This window comes from Schistocerca cancellata, chromosome 1 (genome assembly GCF_023864275.1).
Source record: "Schistocerca cancellata isolate TAMUIC-IGC-003103 chromosome 1, iqSchCanc2.1, whole genome shotgun sequence".
NCBI lineage: Eukaryota > Metazoa > Arthropoda > Insecta > Orthoptera > Acrididae > Schistocerca > Schistocerca cancellata.
The window spans coordinates 802,392,018-802,404,868 of NC_064626.1; the positions used below are offsets into that span (position 1 = coordinate 802,392,018).

The window sequence follows — 12,851 nt, forward strand, 5'->3', positions numbered from 1 at the left end:
GGGCCGCAGTTTCTCGCGGAGATGAGTCCGGCGTGTCCCGTTACCTGTACCGCACTGGTAACTGCTATGAGAGTATTTTGCGCACCGGAGACTCACAACCCTTCAACGACGTGGATGTATGTGTAGGGTCGTTTTTATGTAAGATGGCGCCCTTCTGCACACTGCACGACCAGTGAAGCGACTCTGCATAGGCATTTCGGAAACGGTAGAATTATCAGTTGTCATTTCCCTGCAGCCTGCCCGTGTAGTCGATCTGTTCTTGACCCGTGTGACTTCTGGCTGTGGGGTTATCTGAAAGAGGTTGTGTTCAGTGCTCCAATTACGAACGTAACTAAATCGAAGGCAAGCATTGCACAACGCGTTCTGAATATGACCCCCGAGACATTCTGATCATTTGTGGAACATGCTGTTTCTCGATTTCACCTTGTGGACAGCGTATTGAATATATCTTGCACCAATCTCACGACAATTAGAAACCGATATTATTTTGCTTTTTATTCGATTTTTGGCCCCAGGCAATTAGAAACCGATCTAACTTCCTTTTATACGCGGTTTTCAGCCTCAGGACAATTAAAAACCGATTTTTCCCATCCGACGTGGTACGACCTCGCCGTGGCGGATGGGCTTACCTGTCTAATAGTGCGACAAACTGCTGACTGTCAAACTTGTGCAGTCATGCACCGTCGCATGCGATTCATATATCATTTGTAGTCGACCTCAATTTACCTTAAGATTCTATTGGTAAAATTTTGGTTAAATTTGTTTTGTTGCACGAAGTTACCCTCTGCGTTAATAATATGCTGTTCACATTTAACATCATTCTGTGCAATGGTTCTCTTTCTGCACCGTTTTGAAACTGGAACTTTAATGATAATACATAGGGCGTTCATAATAATTATTATTCATAATAATAATAATTGTATAATTAAGTAATTTTTTTCGTGAATCTGTAAGAGCCCTTGCTTTCAGACAATGTATTAGCAATAGAATAACATTCATTCATGTGAGCGACTTTAAAACAGGAAGTAGGAAATATGTGCAACCCTCGTGCTACAGAAGCACAGACTGTGTGGACCACGAGTATCAACAGGTTGCTGCCTGTTTTTGGAACTCGCGCATGTGACGGTCAAGTATTTCCCACAGCCTCTGCCAAAATATTATACATGACACGCACGTGCAGTTTTAACCTATCTTTTAGAATGGCACCAAATAACGTATTTTACCTAACAAACTATCACAGCGGGCTGAAAAATAATCTTATAATGTGGTATAGCGCTATGGAAAATGTCCCTTCCTGACTCGAAATGTAACTGGTACTTCTTTATACTAATTATCGTCTTCTGGTCACTGCATTGCTCCTGCAGAACGAACCACTGCGTGTCCCTGAGGCGAAGTCAGTCTTTGTATTCACCAACGTGTAACTATTAGTAAAGATGCTCGTGTTGAATGCTGACTTCTGTACCCAGGCGAGGAGATGGGTCTGGAGGATGGCTGGACTGCTGCAGTCACCCCTTTTTCTTCCGACGTTACGTCCTGGGCTAGTCAATCCACAATTGTTGGCCATGCAGTGCAGTTTACTCGGTTTTATCGAAACTGATGTAGTCAAGCTAGATGCTTGAAAAGGCAGCTCGCGGAAAGCCTGGCACCTATATGTGACAATGTGCTCAGTTTGTCTCGGCTCGAAGACATCACTAGGTCACATGTTTTGAGTTACAGAGTCTTGCCTATTATGGGCGTGATTTCTCAATAACATGTAAGACTGTCAGTACAACATCTGATAAACTACTTATGTTCTACATTTTTACTATGGCAGTTCAGGGTACTTCTCTTCGTTGTGCTGTGTACAACATAAGGTCGAATCAACTGGGAAGATGTCAAGGTTCTACGATAAAATTTTATTCCGGGTTATCTTCATCTGAATGTCAATATTTTCATTGTTGCAGACGTCATTCGGCATAGAGTTCATCTCTAAGCCTCTTCTGTCTCTAAGCACTTAGAACACGCTGTCGGCAATCCTTATCCGTTCTTAAGTCTGCATAAATAAATAAATAAATAAATGAAAATAAACGAATCACGACAGTATTCTTCTGTCTGAGATACAAACATCTGTGAACTAGTAAACGTAAATGTAACGATAAAAATGAGACTAAAAAAAAGAAAAGGAAGGAGGAAGTACAGATAAGGATATACGTTATTTGATTTGATGTCACTGACTGTCGTATCAGTATTTCACGGATCTGAAATCCCCATCCTCTTATAATTCTGTTACAATTCTGTGGGGCAACAACAAAACGGACTGCAAAATCAGGCTCAACAACCGTAAAACTTATTTTATAAACTATACCTTCTAAATTTTTCGATAAAAGTACACCTTTTGTGTGTTTTACGTGCATGCAAACTGTAGGTACGCATTCCTTTCCGCTCAACACATCCAATACAATTGCGTGGGGAGAATGGAATATAATGAGTCAACAATTAAACGAATTGGATTCTGTGCTTTTGTAATACCGCAAAAAAGTCTTTTACGCACGATTATTTCACATTATTCAGATTTCGTTTTCTTTATCAGCAGCTATAGGAGCTCTTTTGCAATGACGGCAAGGTCACTTCCAAAGCGGTACGGGCAATATTGCTTACAGAGTCCACATCTGCTAACTGCAAAGGGAGTTCACATGGCAAATAACAAAATAATGTAGAATGTGGGTAAAAGTACACTGGAAGGGTAACGCAGGGGCTGGATGCATGGAGTCCGCGGAGGTCATTCTGTTCAGGATGCCTCATTTGGTTTGAATGAGACGTTCTGAGATTCTAAATCATATGGATCTTACAGGATATCGGACGTAATTCTGTGGATAACTTCTGCTTATATTCTTGTACTCAGGTGCGACACGTGATTTCTTGTAACTACTGTATACAGTTCTGTTTTAGAGCGATCTATGGTACATTATGGTTAAACGAGGATCTAACTGAGCCGCAAACTCTGTATGGAATATGTGATATTCCATCACACACTGGAGCTTTGTTTAGTTTTGGCGAATTCAGAAATAGTGCAAGTAGTAAACTAGACCAGTAGATCTGTATCTTTCTTTTTGAAGGAACAGTTGGAAATGGAGTTCAGAATTTCTGCTGCTTTTGTTTTGCTATGTTCAGATTCTGTTCCTTGGCCATCCATGAGTATCTCGCCACTAACTTTGATGCCCCTGATAGTCTTTACAAATGACTAGAATTTCTTTGGGTTCTGTGCATTCGGTAAAATTATATTATGGCAAGTGCCTAGACAGTGAGGGTTTCTTTTAGCTCATGGTTTTTAAATTCTTTTTTTTTTTCAGCTACACTCATTCCATTCAGTGTATCCTTTATCAGACTTCTACGCTTCGTCTTATATCCGTTGTGGAATAGTCGCCATTCATTTAGCATTTTCTTTCCACAGAGGCTCTATACTATGGAGGGTACCTGCACTAGGTAGAAATGGACTTTTTGACGCGATCCTATCTGTACAGATCTTTAAATACTGTCAGCACCTCCTTATGTTTGAAGAAGAATTTATATTTAAAATAAAGTAATAAATAACCAAACTTGAGCTGTATCGCCGCGTCGCATTTACAGGCTCGTCAACGACCAAGAACACGAACACCAAAATGGAGGTACATCAGCTGGTGGCAGTTTCTGAACTAATCGCTGTACATGATATGTAATTAAGTCAAAGTTGAGGTAGTCTGTACAGTTTTGGTGGTGAAGTGGTCACAATAATATATAAGTACAACAATAATTGCTGTAGCAATATTATTTAATGCTGAGACGGATGCTAAAATGAGACCATGATATAACGCATATGAAAATTGAAACCATGCAAATATTATGGGATGAAAATAACTTCGCTACGATCTCATTCATTACAAAATACGGAAACAGAGTAGGAATTCTTTGTACTCATAAACTGCGCAGAATAATAAAATAAATTCCATCTAATAACAAAATTAGCGCCGATCATGACAGAAGCGCGGCCTTTTTATTTATGGGGTTAAGGCTCCATCGCTACAATGCGGTTGGGGGGCAGCACATTGTCACAGAAATGTCCCAGCAGGATATATCGTAGGATTTTCAACTATTTCCTGATGACAAAGCAACTGATTATATTACAGCTTTAAATGTCTGTTTGTAAATTACATGTGCTACTGTATATATTTTATATAACACTGTGCTTAAAAATAATACAATAAATAAATAGTAACTGACGTACAGATGTGAATGACTGACGACCCCCAAGAGAGTTAATGCCATAAGCAGGAGCACAAGGGCAACAACAGAAACTAATTAACAATTCTATGGCAACATATCTGTTCGCCACGAAAGAGCTGGACCTGAGTGGTGTGGTTTGGCGTGTTTAAAAGAGTGTGTGTGATCTCAAACATAAGTCCGATAATGGGACTGGAAAGTAATGTGTTATTACGACTATTCGGACCAACATTGACATTCATAAAACCGTCATCAATTTACGATTTGGAAAACAGCCAATAATGGACAAAAGAAACTGCAAGATTCCCCCTACTACGCAAGTACCGACCACAAATTGTTGACATGTATTGCTCCACGAGCTACCGGTAAGTTTTACTGACAATAAGACAAAACTCAATCTTTGGGACGAGTCGCGAAAGTTTGCTACATTTGAGATCTTATGCCATCACGTTTACGGATTCTGCAATGCTTCGTCGCGGTGCTTTGAGTGTTAAGTCGTGTTGAGGACTCAATTAACGTTATTACACTCTCCAAGATTTAATGATGTTGCCGGAAGGCTTATTTGATGGCTTAAGTACACAAAATTATTCTACGTTACGAACCGCATGTCTCTAGAAGAGCCTAAAAGCGTTTAACACTGTAACGACGAAATTAATCCCATCATTGCTGGTGCAAGGAAACACTGGTTGTCCTTTGCTAAATGTACATGGCAGAAATAAAGTACTTTACAGTGATCTCCATATGGGAGAATTTGCCAAGGCGGAACTATTACATAAACAGAATTACTATTTCACTTGCAACTGTCGTGGCAGACGAACATCAAGTCGAAATTGAAATTTTTAGACATCTTTCCTTATGTCCCACAGTGCTCTAACAGCAGCCTCGTTAATAAAGAATACCGCATTCAATAACGGCCTCTTAAGTGCCAAGTTGAAAAGTCAATGACGCCGCGTCTCAGTGCTATATGCACTTGGGAGAACATCATTGTTCATGATTAATGATATGTCATAAAACCTCCGATTTCGATTTGGAAACTAGCTGTGCACAGTAAAACTGTACTAGTTTTTCGCCCTCTTTTAGAAGTCCAAGCCATTAAATGATAATCAAGTTTTAAGCACAAAGCACGCCTGGTATATTTCGATCTTATTTACTAGTTTCAGTATTTATACCTAACTCAGTTTACATAATTTGAATAGCGTCGAAATTTGTGAGTACACTTAGTTGTGTTGTCAAAGCTCACCTGTTTTAAAAATAACTGCCGCAATAATGCAGGTAGCAAAGAATCCTTGACGAGACAAAGCTGTCTTCATTTTCATTCTTCTGGCAGCTACACCCAAATGTTAACAATTGCTATGCACTGCTATCACAACATTCCACATGCACTCATCCACGCCTTGCCACTACCTGCAGCGTACTGTTACCCACGCACCCAATGGCAGCGCGCTGTGTTGTGATCGGTTGCTACGAGAAACACCAATCAGCTCGCAGCGCGCTCCCGAGGTATGCGAAGCGAGACACCTGGTGCCGGCGGCGGAAGTACTGAGACCGCGCCTACCTGACATGAAATAAAACAGTGGTGAAAGCTGTGAGGCACTTATATGCGGAAATAGTTTGCGGGCATGCGAAGAGTTTGTCGTCAGTGTATTATTATCTCACTTAATTTTTAAATTGGCTTCATTGTTAGTGTGGCACAACAGTATCCTAACAAAATAATTTCATCTTTATAATTGAAATGGCTGTAAAAGAAGGATAGTGACGCAAATTCTGGAGAAGACGCGTCTTTGACCCAAGACAGAAAATCAGGAGGATGAAAATGCGAGTTCTGATGACTGACGATACAAAACTGATAACGGTGCAAGGTTTCTCACCCGAATAGCCATTTCACACAATCGAATATAGATCTGTTTGGAATATACAGTGCAACATTTTACAGAAACTTGGTTGAATGTGTGAGGAAGTGCCTAGGAAAATATTAGCTGAACTATACTAGTGTGAAACTTTTAACCACAGGGCATTTTCAATTCTTTTTCGGAATCAGTGGTTTGACTTAAATACTTCATTTTCCAGGGGATGAGAAACGAGAGTCTAGCAAAATAGGGTATGGTAAAATACGGTTGCAAAATGCTTGACTTGATAGAATCATGTAACGTAACAATAATTCGATTACGTTATGTTGATCACCAGTACAGACATATGTGGATCCATAGATAATTGATTGCTTGATTAACTACATCTAATAACTTAGGGTTTCAGTATTGCGACTTCTAGGAGTGCCACATTCTGCTGTGCCTATTACAAATCTTTTTAGCCGACAACGTTAAGAAAAATGAAAATAATCCGAATTTATGAGGCCGAAAATTAGCATAGACTAATCATCCAAACTTTTAACACAAAACTGAATTCTAATAATTATTATAAAATATCCATTCATATTTGTTGTTTTTGCAGTAATCACAGTCTCTTTCTGCCCATTCAGATATGGAGTTCGATACTCTCGCTTAGGCATCATAAAATGTTGAACTGGTGTTGAATGAGAATACTCTATGATGTGTTACATATAGTCTCAAAAACAAAAAGTTGCAAAGCACGAATTATGATTCAAAACTAAAAATAGCATATGTATTCACCTAGCACATGAAACACGAGTCTCAAAGAATGAGAGGAAAAGAGAGTTGTTGATATCAGATTATAGTGCTCATGTAAATTAAAAACTAACAACAAAGCAAGACAAAAGAAAGTACACAACCATATAAAATTAATAGAGAGGAAATTTTGTTTGTGTCTTTGACAAGCGAGCAGTCTGGAATCATTTACCATTCTAAATGTGGTGCAAGGTGTGAAAATCAAATAATAGCAAAATAACCTGATGAAAAATGTGTATACAGTGAAGGAAACATTTCCTGTCATGGAATCATTCAGTAAAGAATCAGTCACAACAAAAGGGCCAAACTGAAAGTCTGAGAATAAACTCTACTGGCCTGTCAGCAGAATTAGAAAAAGATGTTTCATTGTAATCTGTGACAACTATTTTTTTCCTCTGTCTCCTCCAGATATTTCAGCAATATGTTACTATTGGATGGTAGGGCAGCCAGTAATAGGCTCTGTAAGATATTAAGTTAATGACAGCCACAGAGCTGAAACAACTTCTCACAATAGCTAATGTGTGATGGTCACAGAATTTGGACAGTAATGTTTCCATTCTATGACCGCTTACAATTTCAAAATTGGCTGACAGCTACTACCTCATTTAGTGTACCCTTGGAACTGAATAGGTATCTGATGTTACACATGTCTTCATTTGAGAAATATTTGGACTATATGGACACGACAACATCTAACTTGGATACAAAAGACTGCACATAGGTAATTGAGTCAACAGCCGCTACATAGGTGAATACTCAAAGTTCAAACACAATGTCTGGCATTTTAATTCACCTTGAAACTTGGATGTATCAGTTTCACCAGAGATGAGCAACAGTCATGCATTTGCACCTTCTCAAATTACGCTCATCTTACAGGTATGAAGGTAGCATTTTCTGTAGGTAAAGAATGGGATTTTAACTGGAGAAAAGAATGTTCTTGGAGACTTTAATGATGACTTCCCGTCAGACAGTACTGATCACGGGCAGCTAGAGTTGTTGATGGATTACTTGATACAGAAAAAATCCCTCTAAGGATTAAAGGACATAGCACAACAGACATTGATATTTTACTTTTAGACCTAACAACTTGCTGTGATTCAACTACAGAACCAATAGATGCTGGTTTATCTGTCCATAATGGCGAAATATTAACAATAAAATATACAGAGCAGTTAGATACAGATCATGTTAGAAATGTTTCGTATTGCAAAATCATTAACAATAACTCCATCATGGTGTTTAGAGAGAAAGTACAGGAGGAACATATAATTCATTGCTAAGCATATGTCTACAACAGTTCCTCTAAATCAAACAACAATACAACTGAACCATAACGAGGGTAGGGAACTCATAACTTTTAGAATTAAAGTGTTTAGTGAGAGGAAGAGAGAACCCTACCAAATTTCAAAACCAAATGTAGTCAAGAGATGAGTATCCATGTGACACACCCACGCTCCAAGAATAAGACAAAACCAATTTCAATGTTATTGATCAAGAAACAAACAAAAATAGCAACCCAGATGATTCAGCCCTCATAATGTAGCTCTGACAGAATTTATAACCCTTTCAAATCACTGACCACCAAATTCAATAATTACTTTGTAACAGAGGCAGCAGATATTGCACCCAGAATCAAGAATTAAATACAGATGCATTAGATTTAGTTGTGCACATCACGAACAGACATTAGTGCCAGAAATACAGTTGCCAAGGAAATTATAATATTAACCAGATCACTAAAACAGTAATTATGATTATTATGCTGGTGTCTGTAGTAGAATATTAAAATCTTGTGGTGACTTAGTGGTTTAATCTTAATCCATCTTTGTAATTGGTCAATGATTCACACCACTTTTCTTTGCAGACTTAAATATTCTGTAGTTACATCCATCTGTAAAACTGGAGCTCAGGAAACTATCTCTAACTACAACCCCCTTCATGTCATCCACTCTTTTCAAAAGTGAGAAGGTGGTCCATGATAGGACACTGACTATTTTAACTGAGCAGAACTTATAAACTGCCACTCAGTTTGGTTTTCATAAAGGATTCTCAATAGCTGGAGCAATACCAGACCTCACAATTAAAATCCTCACAGAACCAAATAAGACAAATTATCCTTTTGATCTATTTTCCTAGCTTGGTGAAGCCTTTGCGTGGATCACAAAATTCTGCTTGATCAAAACTAAAGTGTCATGGCATCTCTCTAGCATGGATGGAATCTTATCTCACCCAAGAATGGGGGAACCTAATGTGTGGAGTTCCACAAGAATTGGTATTGAGCCAGCACTTGTTCGTAACCCACACATGTGATCTTCCAATTTTTTTAAAGGGCTGTAAATTACTATAAAGTTACTGGTGACACAGGCATAATAATCTAGGTTTAAAGTACAGCCTCACAAGAAACAGTTCAAATGATAGCTGAACAGGTCTAAAATTGGTTCACAACTGACAGATTAAGTATTAATCGCACAAACACTCATATGATATGATTTCACACAACAAAATAATGACCAATTATCACCAGAAGTAAGCACAGATGGTCATATAGTAAATGAAACTCCTGAGTAAAGTTTGTTGGGATCCAGTTGGAAAGCAACTTAAAATGGTGTTAACACATAGATAAATGAATCAAGAAGCTCAGTTCAGCTGAACTGTAGAAGTGGTTCTCATAATGTTGATCTAAAGACAGGAACATTGGCAGGTTTTTTATATTTTCACTTTTTGTTGTCTTATGGCATTGTATTCTAAGACTCAGTACTTAAAATAAATAAAATGTTTTATTCAGCAGAAGCAAGTATTATGAATGTTGTCTGAAGTAGATAACAATGCATCTTACAGAGACCTTTTTAAGAATCATGGAATTCTTACACTTACTTCATAATGCATTTATTCCATTATTGTTACTGGCAACAAAAATCAGTTTCAAGTGAACTGTGATCCACACAGTCATCACAACATGACACAAAAATAATTTTAACGTAGACTTCTCCTTCTCTAGGATTCCAAGTGACACGCACCCATTCAGTAATTTGTAGAATGTCCTGGGTGAATGGGGTATTTTTAATATTCTAAATGACAACTGGCAACTTCAAAGTAGCCACAAAAAGTTCCAAGTTCGAGTCTGTAAACACCTACTTAATACTGAATTTTTAATCATTTTCCTCAAAGAAAAATGCCTGACTACACTATATTTTTTCCTTTCCCTGAAAGCTAAGGGGGGAGGGGGTGGAGGACCCCATTGCACCCATGTATGAATGCTCTTGTCCCAAGCGGAGTTACATACGCTGGTGCAAAAGAATTCAACGAGCTGCCATGTAACTTGAAGTGAGAAACTGTGAATTACAACCAGTTAAAAAAAAAATACATTCCTCATTAGTCTCATTCTGTACAAATAACTTGAGTACCTAGATTCAAAGACTGAAAAATTCTGTGAACAATATTAGGAAAAGGATAAATTGCTACCCACCATAATGATGACACATTAAGTTGCAGTCAGGCACAACAAAAAGACTTTAGTTTTTGACCAAAGCCTTCTTCTGAAAAAACCACATCTTGTGCACACATGACCAAATCTCTAACAACTCCGATTGGAATGCAACTCCCATGCTGATTGGCAGTCTGGAGTGGGGCAGGGAGGGATAGCAGTGTATTGGCATGGGGGGGGGGGGGGGGTGTTAGGGGCGGAGAGGAGTGCTGGACGGTGGAGTGTGCAGGGACTAGGTGGAAGTGGGACAAGACTGCCAGGTGCTGTATCAGGAGACTATGGGGCAAAAAGGTAGGGGAGGGGGGAGGAGCATGGGAAAGACAGAGCGGTGGGTTGGCAGATGGTGGCCCACAGTAAGGGTGAAGGGAAGTGAACAGGAAAGAGGAGGAAGTGGTGGACTGAGACATGACTAGGGAGAAGGTGATAGGACAGAGGGGTGGAAACTGTTTGGTGGAGGGTGTGGGGGCAGTAGGTTACTGTAAGTTGAGGCCAGAGAGCAGAAAATGTATTCTAAGGATAGCTCCCATCTGTCTAGTTCAGAATAGCTGTTGGTGGAGGGGAGGATCCAGATGGTTCAGGTTGTGAAGCAGCCATTGAAATCAGCCATGTTAAATTTCCTGTGCCATTTTCCCACACATCCCAATCCTTCCATAACACCCCGCCACCTCCTTAAGAACCAGCTACTAAAAAGTGATCCCTTAGTCACCAAACACCATCACAGACTGGAACGACTAGCTCATGTCCTTAGTCAGGACTTTGATTATCTATCATCATGTCCTGAAATGAAGTGCTTCCTACCCAAGATGCTTCCCACTCCTCCTAAAGTGGTGTTCACTCACCTATCCAACATCCACAACATCCTAGTCCAACCCATGCCACTCCCAATACAAACTCCTTGCCATCGGGATCATATCCCTGTGAAATATCCTGATTCAAGACCTGCCCAATCCACCTAGCCAGCACTTCATATTCCAGTCCTGTCGTATGCCTATCCTACATCATCAGAGGCTGGGCCGCGCGTGAAAGTAGCCATATCATATTCTAGCTCTGTTGCAATGATTGCACAGCTTTTTTTGCTGGTGTGATTACCGACGTGATGTACAGGATGAATGACCACCACCAGACTGTGGTCAAGAGCATAGCAGACCACAACATGCAACTGAAAGTAACGTTTTTGATTCCAACGGCTGCTTCACAACCTGGACCATCTCGATTTTCCTCTCCACCAACAGCTTTTCTAAACTGTGCAGATGGGAGTTATCCTTGCAACACATTCTCTGGCCCTGAAATTATTTTGACCACAACCTATGGTAATCTACTGTCCCCACACCCTCCACCTAACAGGTTTTACCCCTTCTGCCCTAGCACCTCCTCGTTATTTACATCCTCTCACGAAACCTCCTTTCTCTTCACTACCCACACCCTCATTGTGTGCTCCCCTGTGCTAGTGCATTCACCTGCCTTTCTCCTTCGCTGCTTCTCTCCTTTTCTGCTCCCCATTGCCCTCCACCTTCCTGCTCGACAGCCTTCCATGCTGTGCTTGGCAGTCTTGTCATGCTTCCACCTAGTACTTGGATGCTCTGCTAGACAGTGCATCTCTCTCCTCCCACTCGTATGTTGCCATCCCTTCCCCTTCCCAGCCCCAGTTCAGATAGCTGCTCAGTGTGACAGTTACATTCCGGTCTGAGCTGCATGAGATGGCAGTCGTGTATCGGAAAGGTATATTTGCTTGTATGAATGTGTGTGCGTTTCCTTTCCTAAAGAAGTCTTTGGCCAAAAGTAAAATGTGGAACAGTCTGTTTTTTGTCTGCAACTCAATGTGTCATCTTTACAGTGAGTAGCAATCTATCCTCTGTTTGAAAAGTTCTGTTAGGTACGTGGCAAGTAACATTGTTCATTGTAAAGCTGCATATAAGGAATAATGTATTTAGAGATATGGGTAACTATTTTCTTTGAATAAGACAAATGTAATCAAGTAATTATTAAGCTACCAATGGAAGATAAATATCAGCTGCTTAGTGTAACTAGGAAACATGCTGTGTCCCATGTCAGTTGGAGGCAAATGAAAAATGGTAGGGGTATACGTAATTGGCAGTTCAAATTTGTGGCAAGTAATGCTGCTCCTTAGGGAAATGACAGTAAGGGATGGGAAGGAACACCTCACACACTCAATGAGTATTCCTGGGGTTTCATCCAACATTCTGAAGAGTCTATCCTGGCAGCCATTCAGGAAAAAGGGTGCAATCAGCTGTAGATTATAGTGTAATATATCACTTTGTTGAAGCGATGTGTTGAGGTGGTGTATTGCACAAGCATTTACCAAACTGATGAACAATGATCACCACCATAAAAATGGTTAATGAATTAGTGTAGTCTGCTGTTCAGATATGTGCTTTACTTATGTGCATGTAGTATGGAATGGGTGCACGCAGTGTATCGACAAGCCGGGATGAGAACAGAGATCTTACTACATTCATGGTACCTGCAGA

At 39.9% G+C, this 12,851-nt stretch overlaps 1 protein-coding gene across 1 annotated transcript in view; it reads right to left on the reverse strand.

Annotated features, from left to right (window-relative positions):
- The window catches only part of LOC126187932 (U-scoloptoxin(05)-Sm1a), a 130,702-nt gene extending 125,013 nt beyond the window's left edge, over positions 1-5,689 (reverse strand). Inside the window, exon 1 of the mRNA XM_049929299.1 lies at positions 5,477-5,689. Coding sequence (XP_049785256.1) covers positions 5,477-5,552 — 76 coding nt within the window. The 5' untranslated portion in view covers positions 5,553-5,689. The remainder of the gene's footprint in view (positions 1-5,476) is intronic.
- Positions 5,690-12,851: the final 7,162 nt, after the last annotated feature.